This window comes from Hylobates moloch, unplaced genomic scaffold (assembly GCF_009828535.3).
Source record: "Hylobates moloch isolate HMO894 unplaced genomic scaffold, HMol_V3 SCAFFOLD_12, whole genome shotgun sequence".
Classification (NCBI taxonomy): Eukaryota; Metazoa; Chordata; class Mammalia; order Primates; family Hylobatidae; genus Hylobates; species Hylobates moloch.
This window is the reverse complement of record NW_026652287.1, coordinates 42,613,315-42,637,795: the sequence shown is the minus strand read 5'-3', so window position 1 is coordinate 42,637,795 and position 24,481 is coordinate 42,613,315. Positions and strand designations below refer to the sequence as shown.

The 24,481-nt window shown below is 44.6% G+C and overlaps 1 protein-coding gene across 1 annotated transcript; it reads left to right on the top strand.

Moving 5' to 3' along the window:
* Positions 1-1,502: 1,502 nt before the first annotated feature.
* LOC116478415 (zinc finger protein 562) lies at positions 1,503-23,020 on the top strand. Its single transcript, XM_058425313.1, is given in 7 exon segments — positions 1,503-2,525; positions 6,313-6,467; positions 7,681-7,769; positions 9,026-9,152; positions 10,484-10,590; positions 13,239-14,164; positions 14,166-23,020. Coding segments are annotated over 6 exon segments (1,467 nt in total). The 5' UTR covers positions 1,503-2,525; positions 6,313-6,442; the 3' UTR covers positions 14,359-23,020.
* The last annotated feature ends 1,461 nt before the right edge of the window (positions 23,021-24,481 follow it).

Sequence of the window (24,481 nt, the reverse complement as noted above, 5' to 3'; positions counted from 1 at the left end):
ATCTTTTCAAGTAGTCAACTTTATGTTTTATTGATCTTCTGTATTGTTTTTTCTTTTCTTTTTTTTTTTTTTTTGAGACGGAGTCTCGCTCTGTCGCCCAGGCTGGAGTGCAGTGGCGCAATCTCGGCTCACTGCAAGCTCCGCCTCCCAGGTTCACGCCATTCTCCTGCCTCAGCCTCTCCGAGTAGCTGGGACTACAGGCGCCCGCCACCACGCCCGGCTTATTTTTTGTATTTTTAGTAGAGACGGGGTTTCACCGTGGTCTCGATCTCCTGACCTCGTGATCCGCCCACCTCGGCCTCCCAAAGTGCTGGGATTACAAGCGCGAGCCACCGCGCCCCGCCCTTGTTTTTTATTTTCAATTTTGTTTATTTTGGCTCTGGTCTTTATTCTTTTGTTCTACTAATTTTGAATCTGGTTTGTTTTTGCTTTTCTAGTATCTTAAGGGATATCATTAGGTTTATTTTAAATTTTTCTACTTTTTTGATGTATGTGTTTACTGCTGTAAAATTCTCCCTTAGTACTGCTTTTATCCCATAGATTTTGGTTTGTCAGCATACCAAAACCAAAACCATGTTCCATTGTGTAATTTTTTTTTTTTTTTTTGAGACGGAGCTTTATTCTTGTTGCCCAGGCTGGAGTGCAATAGCATGATCTCGGCTCACCACAACCTCTGCTTCCCGGGTTCAAGTGATTCTCCTGCCTCAGCCTCCCAAGTAGTGGGATTACAGGCATGTACCACCATGTCTAGCTAATTTTGTATTTTTAGTAGAGATGGTGTTTCTCCATGTTGGTCAGGCTGGTCTTGAACTCCTGACCTCAGGTGATCCACCTGCCTCAGCCTCCCAAAGTGTTGGGACTATAGGCATGAGCCATAGCACCCAGCCTCTTAAATTCTTTTGATTTTTTTTTTTTTTAAGACAAGGTCTCTCTCTGTCACCTAGCCTGGAGTGCAGTGGTGTGATCATGGCTTACTGCAGCCTCTACCTCCCATGCTGAAGCAATTCTCCCACCTCTGTCTCCTAAGTAGGTGAGGTGCATGCCATCACACCTGGCTACTTTTCGTACTTTTTAGTAGAGATGGGTTTTCATCATGTTTCCCAGGCAGGTCTTGAACTCCTGAGCTCAAGCCATCCACCTGTGTTGGCCTCCCGAAATGATTTCCTTTCTTTAAAATTTCCCGGCCGGGCGCGGTGGCTCACGCTTGTAATCCCAGCACTTTGGGAGGCCGAGGCGGGCGGATCACGAGGTCAGGAGATCGAGACCACGGTGAAACCCTGTCTCTACTAAAAATACAAAAAATTAGCCGGGCGTGGTGGCAGGCGCCTGTAGTCCCAGCTACTCGGAGAGGCTGAGGCAGGAGAATGGCGTGAACCCGGGAGGCGGAGCTTGCAGTGAGCGGAGATCGCGCCACTGCACTCCAGCCTGGGTGAAAGAGCGAGACTCCGTCTCAAAAAAAAAAAAAAAAAAAAAATTTTTCCCTAGGTCACTGCCTCCTTTTCAGCACTAGATGAAATCTTAAACCCATGTTTGCCTCTGCTCTAGCAAACAATCAAGAATACTGCCCATCCAGGATTGGGGAGTCCTAAAGGGCATATTCCAGCAATGTGGGAAGGCTGGCTGTGTGTTCTGCCCAGGGGACCTGTGTAGCATACCCCTACAGTATGGTGCTCCCAGGGCTGGGGATGGTAGTCCTGCCTCCCCTCTTCGTCCCTGGATGTCCTCAAGGTATTTCTCCCTTCAGGCTCTTGTGATGCTTCCTGTGGGTTGAGACAGGGAAGGACTGATCTTTTACCAGGGAACCCAGGATGGTGGAGAAGGTGGTTGTCCACCTTGATCTCAGTTTTTTCCAGTGTAGAAACTGAATTGGTAGAAATTTTCCACATTCTTGGTGCTGGATTAAGGAGAAGGGTGTTGTGGATATGGAAATTTGATTCTCTTACCATCTATTTGGAGTTTTTTTCACTTCTTTGTAGCCACAGAAACTACTTTTTTTAAGACAGAGTCTTGCTCTGTCCCCAGGCTGGAGTGCAGTGGCACGATCTTGGCTCACTGCAACCTCCACCTCCCAGATTCAAGTGATTCTTCAACCTCAGTATCCTGAATAGCTGGGACTTCAGGCGTGTGCCACCACACCCGACTAATGTTTGTATTTTCAGTAGAGACAGGGTTTCACCATGTTGGCCAGGCTGGTCTCAAACTCCTGACCTCAGGTGATCCACCTGCCTTGGCCTCCCAAAGTGCTGGGATTACAGGCTACTCCTGGCCTAGAGCTGTTTTATAAAGCACACGTGTGCATATATAGAAATATGTTATATAAACGGTGGTATTTGAGAGATTTTCTTTTCTTTTCTTTTTTTGTGACAGAGTCTCACTCTGTCGCCCAGGCTGGACCTCGTGATCCACCCACCTTGGCCTCCCAGAGTGCTGGGATTACAGGCGTGAGCCACCGTGCCCGGCTGGTCTCGAACTTCTGCCCTCAGGCGATCCACCTGCATCAGCCTCCCAAAGTGTTGGGATTATAGGTGTGAGCTACCGCATCCAGCCCTGAGAAACTTTTCAAAAACGGCAGAAACACAAAAGTCCTCAGATCACGTATATGATTACATCCACAAGCTAAACCGTGCAAGAAATGTACAAGATAATGTTGGAACACATACCCTGTATGAAAACAATCAGTGACTGTTAGGGTCTTGTCAAAAGGAAAGGAGCCATCCTGAAGACAGTCCACTGGCCAGTGGTGGAACAACTTAACCATAACATAATAGTTTTTATAAGTACTGATAATAAATCCAACCCAAAATGTGCAGTCCCTCCTTGGGGAAAATTAAACTTTAAGGAACGTTAAAACAAGTGAACTATAATTCCAGCACTTTTGTAGGCTGGGGTGGGTGGACCACCTGTGGTCAGGAGTTCGAGACCAGCCAGACCAACATGGAGAAACCCAGTCTCTACTAAAAACACAAAAATTAGCCAGGTGTGGTGATGTATGCCTGTAATCCCAGCTACTCGGGAGGCTGAGGCAGGAGAATAGCTTGAACCAAGAGGCGGAGGTTGCAGTGAGCCGAGATCACACCATTGCACTCCTGGCTGGGCAACAAGAGTGAAACTCCGTCTTAAAAACAAACAAACAAACAAATTCATAGGCCAGGTGTGGTGGCTCACACCTGTAATCTCAGCACTTTGGGAGGCCGAGGTGGGCAGATCACCTGAGGTCAGGAGTTCAAGACCAGCCTGGCCGTCATTGTGAAACCCCATCTCTACTAAAAATACAAAAAAAAAAATTAGCTGGGAATGGTGGCGGGCACCTGTAATCCCAGCTACTTGGGAGGCTGTGGCAGGAGAATCACTTGAACTAGGGAGTCCCAGCTACTCTGGAGTCCTGTAGTCCCAGCTACTCGAGAGGCTGAGGCAGGAAAATTGCTTGAACCTGGGAGGCGGTGGCGGCGGCTGCAGTGAGCCGAGATCGTGCCACTGCACTCCAGCCTGGGAGACAGAGCGAGACTCTGTCTCAAAAAAAAAAAAAAAGAAAAAAAAGAACAATAGCTACAGTGGTGGAGATCGTGCTACTGCAGTCTAGCCTGGGCGATAAGAGCAAGACTCCGTCTCAAAAAAAAAAAAAAAACTATCTACACAGTCAACCAGTGTGATGATTTTTGGAATGTCAGGACCCTTGAGGACTATATTTTGGAAGTGAACAGGAAGGAAAATTTATGCAGTCTGGAGGCAATGGTGTGGAGTGATTCTGGCTGTTTCTTTTCTTTTTTCTTTTTCCTTTTTTTTTTTTGAGATGGAGTCTCACTCTGTCACCCAGGCTGGAGTGCAGTGGCGCAATCTCGCTTACTGCAAGCTCCACCTCCTGGGTTCACGCCATTCTCCTGCCTCAGCCTCCCGAGTACCTGGGACTATAGGTGCCTGCCACCACGCCTGGATAATTTTTTTTTTTTTGTATTTTTAGTAGAGATGAGGTTTCACTGCGTTAGCCAGATGGTCTCGATCTCCTGACCTCGTGATCCGCCCACCTCAGCCTCCCAAAGTGCTGGGATTACAGGTGTGAGCCACCACACCCGGCCAATTCTGGCTGTTTTTTCAAATTGGCATAGAGATAAGGCCATTATCTACATTAGTTGTATACCAAGTGTCAACTGTTGTGTTCATTCTTTTCAGTAAAGATACTACATTTAGAACAACAGCTGGCCAGGTGTGGTGGCTCACATCTGTAATCCCAGCACCTTGGGAGGCCAAGGCCGGCACCTCCCGGGTTCAAGTGATTCTCCTGCCTTAGCCTCCTGAGTAGGTGGGACTACAGCATGTGCCACCACGAGTGGCTAAGTTTTCTATTTTTAGTAGAGATGAGGTTTCACCATATGGGCTAGGCTGGTCTTGAACTCCTGACCTCAAGTTCACACCATTCTCCTGCCTCAGCCTCCCGAGGAGCTGGGACTACAGGCGCCCACCACCATGCCTGGCTAATTTTTTCTATTTTAGTAGAGACAGGGTTTCACCACGTTAGCCAGGATGGTCTCGATCTCCTAACCTTGTGATCTGCCTGCCTTGGCACTCCCAGAGTGCTGGGATTACAGGCGTGAGCCACTTCGCCCAGCCTATTGTCTATATTTTCTTTCTCTTTTTTTTTTTTTTGAGATGGAGTCTCGCTCTGTCTTCCTGGCTACAGTGCAGTGGCATGATCTCGGCTCACTGCAACCTCTGCCTCCTGGGATCAAGCAGTTCTCCTGCCTCAGCCTCCTGAGTAGCTGGGATTACAGTCATGTGCCACCATGCCCGGCTAATTTTTGTACTTTTAGTAGAGACAGGGTTTTGCCATGTTGGCCAGGCTGGTCTTGAACTCCTGACCTCAGGTGATCTGCCTGCCTCAGCCTCCCAAAGTAGAGATTACAAGTGTGAGCCACCGCGCCTGGCCTTTTCTTGAATATTTTAAATTCTATTCTTCAGTCATCTTAGGTACACAATGAAGTTATCAATAACACATGTGGCTAGTGACTACTGAGTTGTTCTGTGCAGGTCTGGACTGTCTTCTGGTCATACTGGGGGGTAACAGCATATACAGGAGATCAGGCTCTAGGGTCAAATATCAGACCAATTACTAGGATTATTTGAATGTAGGTTCTTTTCAGTATTAAATAGAGGTAATGGGCCAGGCATGGTGGCTCATGCTTATTATCCCAGCACTTTGGGAGGCCAAGGCGGGAGGATTGTTTGAGCCCAGGAGTTTGAGACCAGCCTGGGCAACCTGGTGAAACCTTGTTTCTACTAAAAATGCGAAAAATTAGATCCAGTGGTGTGCACCTGTAGTCCCAGCCACTTTGGGGGCTGAAAGTTTGAGACCAGCCTGGCCAATATGGCGAAACCCCATCCTTACACATTTCTTTTTTGTTGTTGTTGTTTGAGATGGAGTCTCGCACTGTTGCCTGAGCTGGAGTGCATTGGCACAGTCTCGGCTCACTGCAACTTCCACCTCCCGGGGTCAAGCGATTCTCCTGCCTCAGCCTCCTGAGTAGCTGGGATTACAGGCGCCCACGACCACACCCAGTTAATTTTTTCTATTTTTAGTAGAGATGGGGTTTCATTGTGATGGCCAGGCTGGTCTCGAACTCCTAACCTCGTGATCCACCCGCCTTGGCCTCCCAAAGTGTTGGGATTACAGGCATGAGCCACCGCGCCTGACCAACCCCATCCTTACTAAAAATATAAAAATAGCCAGGCGTGGTGGTGCATACCTGTAATCCCAGCTACTCTGGAGGCTGAGGCCTGATAATCGCTTGAACACAGGAGGTGGAGGTTGCAGTGAGTCAAGATCATACCACTGCACTTCAGCCTCGGCAACAGAGTGAGACTCTGTCTCAAAATAATAATAATAATATAATAGGCTTGATGATGCACACCTGTGGTCCCAGCTATTCAGGAAGCTGAGGTGGGAGGATCACTTGAGCCCTGGAGGTCTAGGCTACAGAGAGCTATGATTGTGCCATTGTACTTAAACCTGGGCAACAGAGTGAGACCTTATCTCAATAAATAGATAGATGGATAGATACATAGATAGATACAGGTAATGATAGCTATTGGGAAGGATGGTTATGATAATTAAGTGAGCATGTATATATAAAGCTACTTCTGACATACTAGTCCTCAGTAAATGTCAGTTGCTGTTATTAATACTGTCATTACTTAGTGGCGATACTGAGTATACAGTTTTCGGTGGCCTTCACATCTGTCACCTGCAGAGAGAAAGCTCATGCATAATGTTCAATGACTGATGTTTGATGCTTGTTGTTTGATGATTGGTATGAACAGGACCTCAGATAACCCTGTACAAAGAGGAATGCAGATTGCCTCTATCCATCTAGATTCATAAGCTGCCTTGAGGTGATCTTGGCATCAAGAAAGAGAGCATTGAGGCACATCTCACAATCAGCTTCAGAGGATGTCAGCCATTGACTTGTCCTTTGGTAAGTCCTTGTTGATTCTCCTTTTCAGAGATTCTGCTTTAGGTCGCCCTCCACAACATAAGAGTCCAGTGAGCTGGGCCTGAACAGGCATGCTGCTTTTTTTTTTCTTTTAGATGAAGTTTTGCTATTATTGCCCAGGCTGTAGTGCAATGGCGCGATCTCAGCTCACCGCAAATTCCCCCTCCTGGGTTCAAGTGATTCTGCTGCCTCACCCGCCCAAGTCACTGGGACCACAGGCTAATTTTGTATTTTTAGTAGAGACGGGTTTCTCCATGTTGGTCAGGCTGGTCTTGAACTCCCTACCTCAGGTGATTTGCCCACCTCGGCCTCCCAGAGTGTTGGAATTACAGGCGTGAGCCACTGCGCCAGGCTGCTGCTAGTTCTTTTAGGAGGAATTCAAGTGAGACACAGAATGCTGTTTTATTTTATTTATATTTTTATTTATTTATTTTTTGAGACAGAATCTTGCTCTGTCACCCAGGCTGGAGTGCAGTGGTGTAAGCTCGGCTCACTGCAACCTCCACCTCCTGGGTTTAAGCAATTCTCTTACCTCAGCTTCCCAAGTACACAAGCATGCGTCACTAGGTTTGGCTAATCTTATTTTTATTTTTTTTGAGACGGAGTCTCACTCTGTCACCCAGGCTGAAGTGCAGTTGCATGATCTTGACTCATTGCAACCTCCACTTCCCAGGTTCAAGCAATTAATTCTCTGCCTCAGCATCCTGTAATTTTTTTTTTTTTTTTTAGTAGAGATGGGGTTTTCCCATGTTGGCCAGGCTGTCTTGAATGCCTGACCTCGAGTGATTTGCCTGTCTTGGCCTCCCAAAATGTTGGGATTACAGGCATGAGCCACTGTGCCCAGCCAGAATGCTGTTTTAGAATTCAGCCCTGGTTTGTGTGCCTTAGGAAATGCTACATAAGCTTCATGAGTGTTAGTAGTATGGGCAGATATAGAGTCACATTTTTCAGGGTGTAAGTTTCCTTGAAAAATGAAACTATCACCCTTTACACAACAGGCAGCTCAACCCACATCTGCTTTTCTGGGTCTAGGTGACACAGCAGGACTACTGTGGCATTTCATGGCAGTGTTGTGTGTGTGCGGTTTTCTCGAGTGTGCAGGAGCATATGGGAATTTCAAGCTAGGATGGAATGACTTCTAGGCATGAGAATGTGGGCAGCTCTGGCTTCTCATGCCTTCTTACTTTTCCACTAGGGTTTTTTTCCAGGGAACCAATCTGCCCTTTTGAAGAAAAGACAAAGATAGGAACGATGATGGAGGACCACCGGTCAAATTCTTACCAGGTAAACAGAAAATGTACTGTTGTACAAAATGACATACTTACATCCAATAGGTATACACATTTCCTTCTAGGCAGACTCATCTCCAGAGTTTTCTTAGTGCAAATGAAGTCTTACTCAATGACTGAGTCCCCAGATGAATTTCCCCAGGGAATGAAGTCTCCTATACATAAAGTGTTAACTTGAAAATCATCCCAGTAACTCGGTAATTACTAATTAAGCTTGGTGCCAACTGCATCTTTCTTCATCGCTGGGTGGGGCGACAGATGATAAAGCAGATGAAAGTGTCCTTTTATCAAATAATTTATTCACTCATCACCATTTATCAGGTATCTGAAGTGTGCTCAGGAGTGTGCTGCATAGACACCAATGGGACAGAAACAGCTCCTAGCCTGGTTGTGCTGAGATAATGTAAGCAGTGTGCAGTGGCTCATGCCTATAATTCCAGCTACTCAGGAGGCTGGGGTGGAGGAGCACTTCAGCCTAGGAGATCGAAGCTGCAGTAAGCAGTGATTGTGCCTGGGTGACACAGTGGGTCCCTGTCTTTATATATAAATAAATAAAGAGATTGGATAGATAGATAGATGCTAGATAGATAAAAATTCATGTTTAGGAAGTACTGTTCTAATCAAAAATAAAAATTTAAAATTAAAAAAATATCAGAAAATTAAAAATAAGTAGATCAGACAAAAAAGATTTTAAGAAATTTTTAAAAAGTACTGTTTGGATGGGTGTGGTGGCTCACGCCTATAATCCCAGCACCTTGGGAGGCCGAGGTGGGTGGATCACATGAGGTCAGAAGTTTGAGACCATCCTGGCCAACATGGTGAAACCCCATTTCTATTAAAATACAAAAATTAGCCGGGCATGGTGTTGGATGCCTGTAATCCCATCTACTCGGGAGGCTGAGGCATGAGAATCACTTGAACTTAGGAGGTGGAGGTTGCAGTGAGCTGAGATCGTGCCATTGCACTCCAGCCTGGGCAAAAAGAGCAAAACTCTGTCTCACACACACACACACACACACACATACACACACACACACACAGGAAAAAAAGTGCTGTTAAAGGCATATGCCTGTAGGAGGTCAACCTTGATTGTTTAGACACAAGAGCTCCTGAGACTTTAAACCCTGGAGTAGATCATGGGAGACCTGAGAACCACGTATAAGTGAGTATAAGTTTCCCCTTTCCTCATTCTCCAGTGAATATTGGTGGAAGTGTTCATTGGCTCAAACCAGCATGTGTTTGATGACTTAGGATTCAGTGACGTTTGATGATGTGGCTGTGGAGTTCACCCCAGAGGAGTGGGCTTTACTGGACACAACTCAGAAATACCTCTACAGAGATGTGATGCTGGAGAACTACATGAACCTGGCCTCTGTGGGTAAGAGTAACATCACTTTGCTTGGCACGGTAGCCTGCACCTGTAGTCCCAGATACTTGGGAGGCTGAGGTGGGAGAATCGCTGGAGCCTGGGAGTTTGATACTCGCATTGGCAACATTGTGAAGCCTCATCTCTAAAAAAAAAAAAAATTCTAAAAATAAAGACTAGGCTGGTCACGGTGGTTCACGCCTGTAATCCCAGCACTTTGGAAGGCTGAGGCAGGCAGATCACAAGGTCAGGAAATCAAGACCAGCCTGGCTAACACGGTGAAACCCTGTCTCTACTAAAAGTGCAAAAAAATTAGCCAGGCATGGTGGCACACACCTGTAGTCCCAGTTACTCGGGAGGCTGAGGCAGTAGAATCACTTGAATCCGGGAGGCGGAGGTTGCAGTGAACCAAGATTGTGCCACTGCACTCCAGCCTGGGTGACAGAGTGAGACTTTGATTAAAAAAAAAAAGATAAAAAGATTTTTAAAGATCCAATTTGCCTGAGAAGATTTAAGCTATTTTTCTCAGAATGTCAGATATCTCTGACTTTTATTTTCTGTCTAGTCAAACAAAACTACTTATTGTGTGTGTTTTTTTTTTTTTTTAGACAGAGTCTCACTCTTGTCACCCAGGCTGGGGTGCAGTGGTGCGATCTCTGCTCACTGCAAGCTCTGCCTCCTGGGTTCTTTCCATTCTCCTGCCACAGCTTCCCGAAGCTCTTCTGTTTTTTTGTTAAGTTTATCATTTTGATATATGCTCTTTATCCTGATCTTTCCTAATTTCCTTTCCTGATAATCTTCCCTTCTGTTCCCCATCAGTTGTAATTTTCACAGAAGCAGTTTGTAATAAACTATCTAAACACATCAGTTGTGTAATAAGCCCCACATCCTTATAGCCAAATTTTTGACATACCAAAATCCTCAAGGTTCTCTTGCTTTTATTTTCTTTTTCTTTTTCTCTTTTTTTGAGATGGAGTCTCGTTCTGTTGCCCAGGCTGGAGTGCAGTGGTGTGATTTCGGCTCACTGCAACCTCCACCTCTTGGGTTCAAGTGATTCCCCTGCCTCAGCCTCCCAAGTAGCTGAGACTACAGGCACACGCCAACACGCCTGGCTAATTTTTTTTTTTTTGTATTTTAGTAGAGATAGGGTTTCACCATGTTGGTCAGGATGGTCTTGGTATCCTGACCTCATGATCCACCCGCCTCAACCTCCCAAAGTCCTGGGATTACAGGCTTGAGCCACCGTGCCTGGCCTGTGGCTTTTATTTTCATACTGTGTTTAATTTGAAAACAAGGACAAATGACTCATTTTAAACTAACACATTTCTTCTCTAAACCCTTAGATTTCTTTTTCTGCTTAACTTCAGAATGGGAAATACAACCTAGAACCAAACGGTCATCACTTCAGCAGGGTTTTTTGAAGAATCAGATATTCACTGGGATACAAATGGTAAGATTCATGAGGGATATTTATTTTATTTATTTTTTCTTCTTTTTTTTTTTTTTTGAGACGGAGTCTTGCTCTGCCAGGCTGAAGTGCAGTGGCACCATCTCAGCTCACCACAACCTCCAAGTCCCAGGTTCAAGCGATTCTCTTGCCTCAGCCTCCCAAGTAGCTGGGACTACAGGCACCTGCCACCATGCCCAGCTAATTTATTGTATTTATAGTACAGACAGGGTTTCACCGTGTTAGCCAGGATCGTCTCGATCTCCTGACCTCATGATCCACCTGACTCAACCTCCCAAAGTGCTGGGATTACAGGTGTGAGCCACTGTGCCAGGCCATGAGGGATATTTCTTAATTTCCTCTCTCAGAAAAGATTGAGAATTCCATTCTAAAAAATCAGCCCAGTTAGTGGTGTGGTTTATGTCTGTAATCCCAGCTACTTGGGAGGCTGAGGTGGGAGCATCATTTGAGCCCAGGAATTCAAGACCAGCCTAGGCAGTATAGCAAGATCCCGTCTCTGATTTTAAAAAGAGGCTGGATGTGGTGGCTCATGCCTATAATCCTAACACTTTAGGAGGCAAAGACAGGTGGATCATTTGAGGTCAGGTGAGACAGGCCTGGCCAACATGGTGAAAACTCTGTCTCTACTAAAAATACAAAATTAGCTGCGTGTGGTGGTGGGCACCTGTTATCCTAGTTACTCGGGAGGCTGAGGCAGGACAATTGCTTACCCAGAGGCCGAGGTTGCTGAGTGAGCCAGCACTGCACCACTGCATTCCAGCCTAGGTGACCAAGTGAGACTCTGTCTCAAAAAAAAAAGAAAGTGAGTCCTGTAATCCTAGCACTTTGGGATGCCGAGGTGTGTGGATCACTTGAGGTTAGCACTTTGAGACCAGCCTGACCAACATGGTGAAACTCTATCTCTACTAAAAATACAAAATTAGCCAGGCTTGGTGATGGGCACCTGTAATCCCAGTTACATGGGAGGCTGAGGCAGAATTGCTTAAACACGGGAGGTGGAGTTGGCAGTGAAAAAGACACAGCACAAGTGAGAGATACTTGAGAGAGAAGTAGCCTGTACCATTGAGGGAGCAGGTTCTCTGCAAAGATAGTCTGAATGTGATGAATTTTGTGATGTTCCATACTTGTATAACTTGTCACTGCAAAATACCCAAAAGTACATATTCCCACATATGTAACTAGACATTGATGATTTAAACAGTTTCATGAAAATCTGCAAAATTTGGCTGGGTGCAATGGCTGACACCTGTAATCCCAGCACTTTGGGAAGCTGAGGCAGGAGAATTGTTTGAGTCTAGGAGGTCAAGACCAGCCTGGGCAACAGGGAGACCCTGTCTCTACAAAAAAATAAAAAATTAGCCAGGCACGTTGGCATGCACCTGTAATCCAAGCTCCTCGGGAGACTAAGGGAGGATGATGGCTTGAGCCTGGGTGTTTAAGGCCACAGTGAGCTGTGATTGTGCCATGGTACCCAGCCTGGGTGACAGTGAGACCCTGTCTCAAACCACCCCTGACAATCAAAAAGAGACAGTTTTTTTTTTTTTTTTGAACAATTAGAGCCAGTGGCATAGAATTCTGGCAAGAAATCAAGAAGGTAGGAAATGAAACCATGGAAGAAAAATTGTAAAAATTATAGTTATCAAAGTAGGCTGACTTGGTAGCTCATGGCTGTAATCCCAGCAGTTTGGGAGGCTGAGGCGGGGTTTCTTGAAGAGTTTGAGGCCAGCCTAGGCTACATACCAAGACCCTGTCTCTATAAAAGTAAATTGAGGCCAGGTGCGGTGACTCACGCCTGTAATTCCAGCACTTTGGGAGGCCTAGGCAGGTGGATGAGAAGGTCAGGAGTTTGAGAACACCCTGGCCAACATGGTGAAATCCCATCTGTAGTAAAAATACAAAAAGCTGGATCTGGTTGTACATGCTACTCGGCAGGCTGAGGCAGAAGAACTGCTTGAACCCAGGAGGCAGAGGTTGCAGTGAGCTGAAATCGCGACACTGCACTCCAGCCAAAGTGAGACTCCATCTCAAAAATAAATAAATAAATAAATAAAAAGATTGGCCAGGCATGATGATGCATGCCTATCGTCCTAGCTACACAGCTTTTAGCTAGGATGATCACTTGAACCCAGCCAGGTGTTTGAGGTTACAGTGAGCCATGATCACTGCAGTGCACTATAGACCAGGCAATGGAGTGAAACCCCAGCTCTGAAAAAAGTAAAACATGCTGTGCATGGTGGGTCACGCCTGTAATCTTACCACTTTGGGAGGCCAAGGCAGGCAGTTCATCTGAACTCAGGAGTTTGAGACCAGCCCGGGCAACTTGGCAAAACCCGTGTCTACAAAGAAATAGAAAAATTCCCTGGTGTGGTAGCGCACACCTGTTATTTCCAGCTACTTGGGAGGCTGAGGCAGGAGAATCACTTGAACCTGGGAGGTGGAGGTTGCAGTTAGCAGAGATTGTGCCACTGCACTGTGGACTGGGAGATAGAACAAGACTCTGTCTCAAAAAAAAAAAAAAAAACATTAAAAAGTAAAATAATTGTCATCAAAATAATGTTTTTGTGTTCAGATGGGTGAAATCTGTTAATATGTCTGAAAACGTTTTAAATCCTTTATCCCCTCACCAGCAGACAAGAAGCTACAGTGGATGGAAACTCTGTGAGAATTGTGGTGAGGTCTTCAGTGAACAGTTTTGCCTTAAGACACACATGAGAGCTCAGAATGGAGGGAACACTTTTGAGGGTAATTGTTATGGAAAAGACATCCTCAGTGTGCACAAGGAAGCCTCTATTGCACAGGAACCTTCCAAATTTAATCCATGTGGAAAAGTCTTCACCTTAACTCCAGGCCTTGGTGTACATCTTGAAATTCTCAATGGAAGACAACCCTACAAATGTAAGGAATGTGGAAAAGGCTTTAAGTATTTTGCAAGCCTTGATAATCACATGGGAATCCACATTGGAGAGAAACTCTGTGAATTTCAGGAATGTGAGAGAGCCATCACACCTTCGTCACACCTAAAGCAGTACGTAACAGTTCACACTGGAAAGAAATCCGAAAAGACTAAGAACTGTGGGAAATCCTTCACTAATTTTTCTCAACTTTCTGCACATGCAAAAACTCATAAAGGAGAGAAGTCCTTTGAATGTAAAGAATGTGGAAGATCCTTTAGAAATTCCTCATCCTTTAATGTTCACATTCAAATTCACACTGGAATAAAACCACACAAATGTACGGAATGTGGGAAAGCCTTCACTAGATCAACTCACCTTACTCAACATGTAAGAACTCACACTGGAATAAAACCCTATGAATGTAAGGAATGTGGCCAAGCCTTCACTCAATACACGGGCCTTGCTATACACATACGAAATCACACTGGAGAGAAACCCTATCAGTGTAAGGAATGTGGGAAAGCCTTCAATAGATCTTCAACCCTTACTCAACATAGAAGAATTCACACAGGAGAGAAGCCTTATGAATGTGTTGAATGTGGGAAGACCTTCATTACTTCTTCTCATCGTAGTAAACATTTGAAAACTCACAGTGGAGAAAGGTAAATGCAAGATATGTGGGAAAGAATTTCTGTATTCCTCACTCCACCTGCGAACTCATACCAGAGAGAAACCCTTTGTATGTAAAGAATGTGGGAAAGCATTTGCTGTTTCCTCGTGCCTAAGTATGTATGAAAGAATTCACACTGGGGAGAAATCCTATGAATGTAAGGATACACATGTTGTTACCATTTAGCCCATTTGTTGCCATCTTTAATTATTGGCAGTGCAAAGATCATCAGATTTGTCCTAAATGCCTTTCAGAGGTTATAATGGCTCATGGATTGGCCTTAGATGCCCTCCCGAGGGTCTGAAATTAAACCTACAGGTTCTGAATACAGCTTCATGGTTGCCTGAGTCTGGGCATCTGTGAAGAAGGGTCATGGATGGTGAGGTCAGTACTGCAGGCTGCCTCACCTTGGTGATTAGATTCCTAAGATCTTAGCATTAACAAGTTCTGCATGAGATAAATCATGCAGATTGATGCTAGCCCCTGTTAGTGGCTGCCAGTGTGGCACATTCATGTCAAAATTTACCAGAAGCCAAGATTATGTAGGCCTCAGAGGTGGATTGTTAAAAAGATGCTCCTCCAAGGTTCTCTTCTGTTCCCATGGATCCTGCAGAGCATGTCAGAAATGAAACCATCCATAAGTGCCAATGCCCTTTCACAGCTGAGTATTTCTGTGTTCCCTTCTTGTAAAATAAGAAGTGTGACAAGCTTGCCTGTTCTGTTATGTCTTCTCTGTCCATTTTAGGTGGCACAATGTAAGTGGCAGTGTCTCTTCTGGTATAATCCAGTCTCTCTTCTCATTTCTGTTAAGATGGCTGATATAGTCCATGAATCCCACTCATGATCTCTTTATCAAATGATTGTTCAGCCACACTTTGAGGATTCTCTTCAGTACAAGTTTTCTAATTTTTGCAGTATGGATAGGCTGAGAATTTTCCAAATCTCCAAGTTCTGGTTCCTTTTTCCTTAACAATTTCTTCTGCAATTCAGGTTTCCTGTTTTACATTTTTGCCGAGACCAGCTGGGTTGTGGAGACCCTAACCCAGCTGCTCTAGAGGAATTAAGACAAAGACACAGAAATAGAGCGCAGAGTGGGAATCGGGGCTGACAGCCTTCAGAGCTGAGCTTGAACAGAGTTTGACCCACATATTTATTGACAGTAAGCCCGTGATGAACATTATTTCTATAGATTATAGATTAGCTAAAATTATTCCTTACGGGAAAGAAAGGGACAGGCTCTGGCTTGTTATCTGCAACAGGAACATGTCCTTAAGGCACAAATCACTCATGCTATTGTTTGTGGTTTAGGAATGCCTTGAGCAGTTTTCCAGTTTTCTGCCCTGGGTGGGCCAGGTGTTCCTTGCCCTCATTCTGGTAAACCAGCAACCTCCAGCATGGGTGTCATAGCCATCACGAACATGTCACAGTGCTGCAGAGATTTTGTTTATGGCCAGTTTCTCATGGCCTGTTTATGGCCAGATTTGGGGGGCCTGTTCCCAGCACATTTTTCCGTAAGCAGTCAAGAAGAATGAAGCTTCCTGTGTCCCTTAACACTTTAATTAAAGATCTTAGTGATACATACCGAGTTTTATCTCTCTCAAGCTCTATCTTCCACAAAGTGCTAGAATACAGTTCTGCCAAGTTTTTCACCACTTTATATCAAGGGTTGTCTTTTCTTCATTTCCCAATAGAATGTTGTTCCCCAATGACATCTCACCAGAATCACCCTTACCAACCTTATTTCCAGCTTGCACATCAGAATTTTTCCAGCATCTACTCATTTGTCAGTTTCAAAGCTGCTTAACATTTTTAGTTTTTTTGTTTGTTTTTAATTGCAGTACCTCACTTCTCAGTACCAAAATCTGCCTTAGTCAGCTCAGGCAACCATAACAGAATACCACAGACCAAATGGCTTACAGATTAATTTAATTTTAAATCAATGAGGTAAAAAACACAGAATTTTTTTTTTTTTTTGAGATGGAGTTTCGCTCTTGTTGCCCGGGCTGGAGTGCAATGGGATGATCTTGGCTCACTGCAACCTCTGCCTCCTGAGTTCCAGCAATTCTCCTGCCTCACCCTCAGTAGCTGGGATTATTGGCATGCACCACAAACCTTGGCTAAGTTTGTGTTTTTATTAGAGACAGGGTTTCTCCATGTTGGTCAGGCTGATCTCCATGTTGGTCAGATCTGACCTTAGGTGATCCACCTGCCTTGGCCTCCCAAAGTGCTGGGATTACAGGCCTGAGCCACCGTATCTGGCCCAAAACACAAATTTATATTCTCACATATCTGGAGGCTGGAAGTCTGAGATCAGAGTGCCAGCATGGTCAACCTCTAGTGAGAGCTCTCTTCCTGGCATGTAAGTGCCCACTTCCTCATGTCTTCACACGATGGAGACCAACAAATAGGTCAGTCCATCTCCCCCCTCCCCACCCCCTTCTCTTTTCACACACAGTCACATTGGGGTTTGGAACTTCATATGAAATTTGGGGGGTCCATATATATATATATCTCCAACTCCTGAAGTGGAAAACTAAGTCATTATTTACAGATTATCTAATTCTCTATGTGGAAAGAGAAAAGAATCAAGTACTTTGGACTGTACAATGACCCCCAAAATTCATATAATGATGAAGCTCTCTCTAAATATTTTCTTGCTTTACTGGACTGATTTCAACCTGCAGTGCAACTCCAACTAAAAGTAGTAATACCAGCATACTTGTCTTTGCAGTTCTGGTGAGATATGCACTCTGTTTTATTGGCTTGGCTATAGGTTTTTATTTCTTTTTTATTTTTTGAAGAGGTTATGTCCTATCAGGGAACCTGCCCCAATATTCATGTAGGTTCTTCTCTATTTTCCCTAAGTGTTGGCCAGCTTGAGAAATAAAGGGACAGAGTACAAAAGAGAGAAATTTTAAAGCTGTGCGTCCGGAGGAGACATCACATGTCGGTAGGTTCTGTGATGCCCCCCAAGCCGCAAAATCCAGCTAGTTTTTATTATGGATTTTCAAAAGGGGAGGGAGTGTGCAAATAGGTATGGGTCACAGACATCAAGTACTTTACAAGGTAATAGAATATCACAAGATAAGTGGAGGCAGGGTGAGATCACAGGACCGAGGCGAAATTAAAATTGCTAATGAAGTTTTGGGCACCATTGTCATTGATAACATCTTATCAGGAGACAGGGTTTTGAGATCAACTGGTCTGACCAAAATTTATTAGGCGGGAATTTCCTCTTCCTGATAAGCCTGGGAGCGCTATGGAAGACTGGGGTCTGTTTCACTCCTGCAGTCTTGACCATAAGAGACGGCTATGCCTGGGGGGCCAGTTCAGAGACCCACCCCCAGGTGCGCATTCTCTTTCTCAGGGATGTTGCTCACTGAGAAAAAGAATTCAGTGATATTTCTCCCATTTGCTTGTGAAAGAAGAGAAATATGGCTCTGTTCCACCCGGCTCACCGGCGGTCAGAGTTTAAGGTTATCTGTCTTGTTTCCTAAACATTGCTGTTAAATCCTGTTCTTTTTTCAAGGTGCCCAGATTTCATATTGCTCAAACACATGCTGTACAATTTGTGCAGTTAATGCAATTATTACAGGGTCCTGAGGCAATATACATCCTCCTCAGCTGACAGGATTAAGAGATTAAAGACAGGCATAGGAAATCACAAGGGAAGTGATTGGGGAAGTGATAAGTGTCCATGAAATCTTTACAATTTATGTTTGGAGACTGCAGTAAAGACAGGCATAAGAAATTATAAAAGTATTAATTTGGGGAACTAATGAATGTCCATGAAATCTTCAAATCCACGTTCTTCTGCCATGGCTTCAGCCGGTCCCTTCGTTTGGGGTCCCTGACTTCCTGCAACAATGTCCTGCAGGAAAAGTTTTTTCTTTATATCCAGTTTTTACATGATGAATGATTTCCCAATATTTCATAATTTATGAGGCTGAATTCCTCTTGAATTTATTAAATACTTCCTGTGCATCCTCTGTGATGATCATGTTTATTTACTGATAAAACTCAATACCTAGAACTGCACCTAGCTCATGATGGTACCTAATAAATTCTTCAATGAAATGATGTGGTGGTGCATGCCTATAGTTTTAGCTACTTGGGAGGATGGCCTGAGCCCAGGGGTTCTAGACCAGCTTAGGCAACATAGCAAGACCCCATCTCAAAAAAAAAAAAAACTTGAAGAAGTGAATGCATGGAAGGGCGCTTTTCTAAAATAAATGTGGTCAGGCTGGGTGTGGGGGTCATGCCTGTAATCCCAGCAATTTGGGAGGTGGGCGTGGGCAGATCATTTGAGGTCACGAGTTCGAGACCAGCCCGGCCAACATGGTGAAACCCCATCTCTACTAACAATACAAAAATTAGCTGGGTGTGGTGACATGCACCTGTAATCCCAGCTACTTGGGAGGCTGAAGCAGGAGAATCGCTTGAACCCGGGAGGTGGAGGTTGCATTCAGCCGAGATTGCACCACTGCACTCCATGCTGGGTGACAGAGTGAGACTGTCAAAAATAAATAAATTAAATTAAATAAATGTGGTATTTGTATTTATTGCTTTTCCAATGTTACATCCACCTTGTATTCCTGGATAAGCTCGACTGTGACATAATGGATCACTTAAAAAGACTTGATTACCTTTACTAATATGTTATGGAGCTATGTTTGAATAACATTGTGATTTTTTTAATTGTCCCTTAATGATATTTATATATAATGACTGTCATATACTGTAGTGGGGCATGTTCCTACTTTTTCTAAATTCTTAATTTATAAGAATCATCTAGGCTGGGAATAGTGGCTCAGGCCTGTAATCCCAGCACTTTTGGAGGCTGAGGCAAAAGGATCCCTTGAGCCAAGGAGTTCAAACCAGCCTGGGCAACATAGCGAGACCACATCTCTATTTTAAAATACTACAAGATATTTTCGTTTTTTTGGTTTGTTTCTTTGTTTTTGAGTTGGCGTTTCACTCGTTGCCCAGGCTGGAGTGCAATGGTGCGATCTCAACTTACTGCAAATTCCACCTCCTGGGTTTCAGTGATTCTCCTGCCTCAGCCTCCCGAGTAGCTGGGATTACAGGCAGCCTCCACCTTGCCTGGCTAATTTTTGTATTTTTAGTAGAGACGGTTTCATCAAGTTGGCCAGGCTGGTCTCAAACTCCTGACCTCAGGTGATCCGCATGCCTCATACTCCCAAAGTACTGGGATTACAGGCGTGAGCCACCGTGCCTGGCCAATACTACATAATATTTTAAAAAGTTAAAATTATCTCTTCTGGCTGGTCATAGTGGCTCACACTTTTAATCCCGGCACATTGGGAAGCTCAGTCAGAAGTATTCCTTGAGGCCAGGAGTTCAAGATCAATCTCGGCAACATAGACCCCATCTCTCCCCCACCAAAAATAAAAGTTATCAGGCTGGGTATGGTGGCTCATGCCTGTAATCCCACCACTTTGGGAGGCTGAGGCAGGTGGATTACAAGGTCAAGAGATCAAGACCATCCTGGCCAACATGTTGAAACCTCGTCTTTACTAAAAATATAAAAATTAGCTGGGCATGGTTGTGTGCCCCTGTAATCCTAGCTACTCAGGAGGCTGAGGCAGGAGAATCTCTTGAACCCCTGAAGTGGAGGTTTCAATGAGCCTAGATCGCACCACTGCACTCCAGCCTGGCGACAGAGGGAGAATCTGTCTCAAAAAAAAAAAAAGACAACTAGGTTGGGCACGGTGCTCCACGCCTTTAAATCACAGCACTTTGGGAGGTTGAGGCAGGCGGATCACCTGAGGTCAGGAGTTTGAGACCAGCCTGGCCAACGTGGTGAAACTTCGTCTCTACTAAAAATTCAAAAAATAAAATAAAATTAGCCAGGTGAGTTGGCGGGCACCTGTAATCCCAGCCGCTTGGGAGGCTGAGGCAGGAGAATCGCTTGAATCTGGGAGGCGAAGGTTGCAGTGAGTTGAGTTCGTGCCACTGCACTCCAGCCTGGGCGACAAGAGCAAAACTCCACCTTATAAAAAAGAAAAAAAAAGACAACTAAGGCTTGCATAAGCATTTTGAGAATATTCTTCTAGGCATGTTTTTATTTTCAAATGTGTAGCAAAAAATTATACTTTTTATATTTTTTATTTTTGCTGGTTGTATAGCTTCAGTCTCCTTTTGCATTCTGGAATGACTTATTAATTGTACATTCTTTCCCTTGTGTTAATCTTGGTAGAAAGTACCCAGGTTTGTGAATTCTTTCAGATAATATTTGGCTTGAAAAATCTACACTATTTCTCCCATGTTTTCTGTTCCACTAATTCTGTTAGCTATTTATATAGTTACATCAGCTTGATTTTCCTCTACTTCCTAGTCTTTCTGTATGCTTTTTTAAAAAATGTGTCTTTTTATACATACTTTAGCTGGAGTTTTAAAAAATCTGTATTGCCACTGGGCGTAGTGGCTGACGCCTGTAATCACAGCACTTTGGGAGGCCAAGGCAGGTGGATCACCGGAGGTCGGGAGTTCAAGACCAGCCTGACCAACACTGAGAAACCCCATCTCTACTAAAAATACAAAATTAGTTGTGCCTAGTGGTGCATGCCCGTAATGCCAGCTACTCGGGAGGCTGAGGCAGGAGAATCATTTGAACCCGGGAGGCAGAGGTTGCAAGTGAGCCGAGATCGTACCATTGCACTCCAGCCTGGGCAACAAGAGCAAAACTCTGTGTCACAAAAAAAAAAAAGAAAAAAGAATACTCGAATAATACCAATTAATAATCCTTTTATGTTGCACATTAGTGCCTTACATATAATTTAATTAGTAATAATTTGGATTAATTTCTAGTATCTTATTTTTTTCTGTTTGTTTCATTGTGTTCCCCTCTCTTTGTATTGATCATACTTTTAATTTATTTTTTTCTTGATGTTTGAAATTTGTATGTTACTTTTCGTTGTTACCATAAATAACAATTTTAAATTTAAATCTTCGTTAATACCTTTTCTTTCTAACTAAGTACACTAGGCTGTTTGAATAAAGTGATTCCCATATACACTTACTACACTTGGAGAGAGACCCAGAAGGAAGTGCATTGTCACACAAGCTATTAGACATCTGGTGGCAGAAAGAATAGGCTCCTTCACAGAGGCCCAATGACACCCTGTGGTAGATTACAGATGGCCCCAAGTCTTTGAGATTACTATCTGAAGGTGGAATCTCTCTTCTTTTTATGTGAGCCAGTCCTTGCTTTGACTAGTAGAAACCAGTACAACTTAGGTTTGCAAGTCCATCCTCAAGAGGCTTCTGCTAATTAAGTAGCTGCTGTTTTCAGCTAGTAATTTTTGTGGCTGTTTATTACACAGTAAAGGCCAACTGATAGATATACCCCTTTGCCCATAAGCCAATAAACTGTGGTTCTTCAGGACCCATTGGGAAATCCTCCAGAACCAGGCCCACTCGTGTTAGCAGTAAAGAATTCTGGGACAGGTACGGTGGCTCACGCCTTTAAACCCAGCACTTTGGGAGGCTGAGGTGGGCGGATCACGAGGCCAAGAGATTGAGAGCATTTTGGGCAACATGGTGAACCCCCGTCTCTACTAAAAATACAAAAATTAGCTGGGTGTGGTGGCACTCACCTGTAGTCCCAGCTACTTGGGGGCTGAGGTAGGAGAATCACTTGAACCTGGGAGGCGGAGGTTACAGTGAGCTGATACTGCACCACAGCACTCCAGCCTGGTGACAGAGTGAGGCTCTGTCTCAAAAAAAAAAAAAATTCTGTCAGTGTTCACAAAGGGACTGGGCATCTCCCACTATGTACTGCGATGAGAAAATCAAGATTTGAATACATATTCCTCTGCTTAGGGACTCAGCAGGCCTGAAGTCAGCAGGACTGAAGGCCCAAAGAAACAGTTGATGTTATGAGATGCAAGCAAGTTGCCAGGTGATATGGTTTGGCTGTGTCCCCACCCAAATGTCACCTTGAATTGAATTTTAGCTCCCATAATCCCCACGGTGTTGAGGGAGAGACCAGGTGGGAGGTAGTTGAATCATGGGGTCGGGTTTTCCCGTGCTGTTCAAGTAATTCTCATGCCTCAGTCGGCCACGTAGCTGGGATAATAGGCGTGTGCTGTTCTTGTGATGGTGAGTAAGTCTCATGAGGTCTGTCAGTTTTATAAGCAGCTCTTCCCCTGGACAGCCTCTCTTGCCTTCTGCCATGTAAGATGGGCCTTTGCTCCTCTTTCACCTTCTGCCATGATTTTGAGGCCTCCCCAGCCATGTGGAACTGTGAGTCCATTAAACCTCTTTTTCGTCATAAATTACCCAGTATCAGCCGGGCGCGGTGGCTCACGCTGTAACAAGGAACACAGCACCTAATCTCAGACTTTGTTTTTTGGTAGAGCAGGTATCTCACTCCATTGCCCAGGCTGTTCTCAAACTCCTGAGCTAGAGTGATCCTCTCTTCTGGGCCTCCCAAAGTGCTGGGATTACAAGCATGAGCCACCATGCCCAGCCACACATCTTTTTTTTTTTTTTTGAGACGGAGTCTCACTAGGTCGCCCCGGCTGGAGTGCAGTGGCGCGATCTCGGCTCACTGCAAGCTCTGCCTCCCGGGTTCACGCCATTCTCTTGCCTCAGTCTCCAGAGTAGATGGGACTACAGGCATCTGCCACCATGTCCAGCTAATTTTTTGTATTTTTAGTAGAGACGGGGTTTCACTGTGTTAGCCAGGATGGTCTCGATCTCCTGACCTCGTGGTCTGCCCGCCTCGGCCTCCCAAAGTGCTGGGATTACAGGCGTGAGCCACCGCGCCCAGCTCAGACATCTTTACATTACATGAAATTTTCAAGGCCCAGTTGGTCCTAATTCTCCGTAAATCCTTTCAGAGTATTAACAATGAAGCAAATCTTGCTAAATCTTTTTATGATCCACTACAAGATAAATATATACATATACATATATATATACATATATATAGTTTTTATCACTGATAAAAACAGTACAATCATTAAAAACTACAGAATTATATTGGTAATGAGTATTGGTACAAATGCACTAAGTAAGACAGGCACGGTGGCTCACGTGCCTGTAATCCCAGCACTTTGGGAGGCCGAGGCGGGTGGATCATGAAGTCAGATCGAGATGATCCTGGCTAAAACGGTGAAACCTTGTATCTACTAAAACTAAAAAAATATAGTTAGGGGTGGTGGCACGCACATGTATTCCTAGCTACCCGGGAGGCTGAGACAGGAGGTTACAGTGAGCCAAGATTGCACCACTGCACTCCAGCCTGGGAGACAGAGTAAGACTCTGTCTCAAAAAACAAACAAACAAAAAAATGCACTAAGTATAATAGTAGTGACTGGGCAAAGTGGCTCATGCCTGGAGTCTCAACACTTTGAAAGGAGGCAAAAGGATTACTTGAGCCCAGGAGTTCGAGACCTGCCTGGACAACATAGCAAGCCCCCCTCTCTACCGAAAACTTAAAAAATGCAGTGAGCCAAGATCATGCCACTGCATTCCAGCCTGGGCAACAGAGCAAGACTCCATTAAAAAAAATAAAAGGAGGGAAGGAGGGAAGGAAGGAAGGAAGGAAGGAAGGAAGGAAGCTAGGAAGGAAGGAAGCTAGGAAGGAAGGAATTAGCAAATAAATTCCAACCCCATGATAAGAAAATAGTAAACCCAGTGGCATTTACTGCAGGAATATAAGGTTGGCTCTGGCTCATTTGTATCTTTGTATTTGTGCATTCACCATTATGGATGATGCCTGGAATTTGCCCACAGGGATGCTCAAGATCCTTTCAGACACATTATTTTTTCTAAACTTATTTATTTATGAATGACAGAGTCTGTTTCATCCAGGCTGGAGTGCAGTGGTGTGATCTCGGCTCACTGCAACATCCAATTCCTATGTTCAAGTTATTCTCCTGCCTCAGCCTCCCAAGTAGCTGGGATTACAGGTGTGCACCACCACACCCAGCTAATTTTTGTATTTTTAGTAGAGATGGGGTTTTACCATGTTGGCCAGGCTGGTCTTGAACTCAGATCCCCTGACTCAGCCTGATTCAACCTCCCAAAGTGCTGGGATTATAGGAATGAGCCACAGCACCCGGTGGTGGTCTTTTTTTTTTTTTTTCAGAGGCAGTGTCTTGCCATGTCACCCAGGCTGGAGTGCAGTGGTGCAATCATAACTCACTGCAGCCTCGAACTCCTGGGCTCAAGCAATCCTCTCACCTCAGCCTTCTGAGTAGCTGGGAATGCAGGCATGTACCACCATGCCTAGCTAATTTTTTTTTATTTTTAAATATTTTTGTCGAGTCTGTGTCTC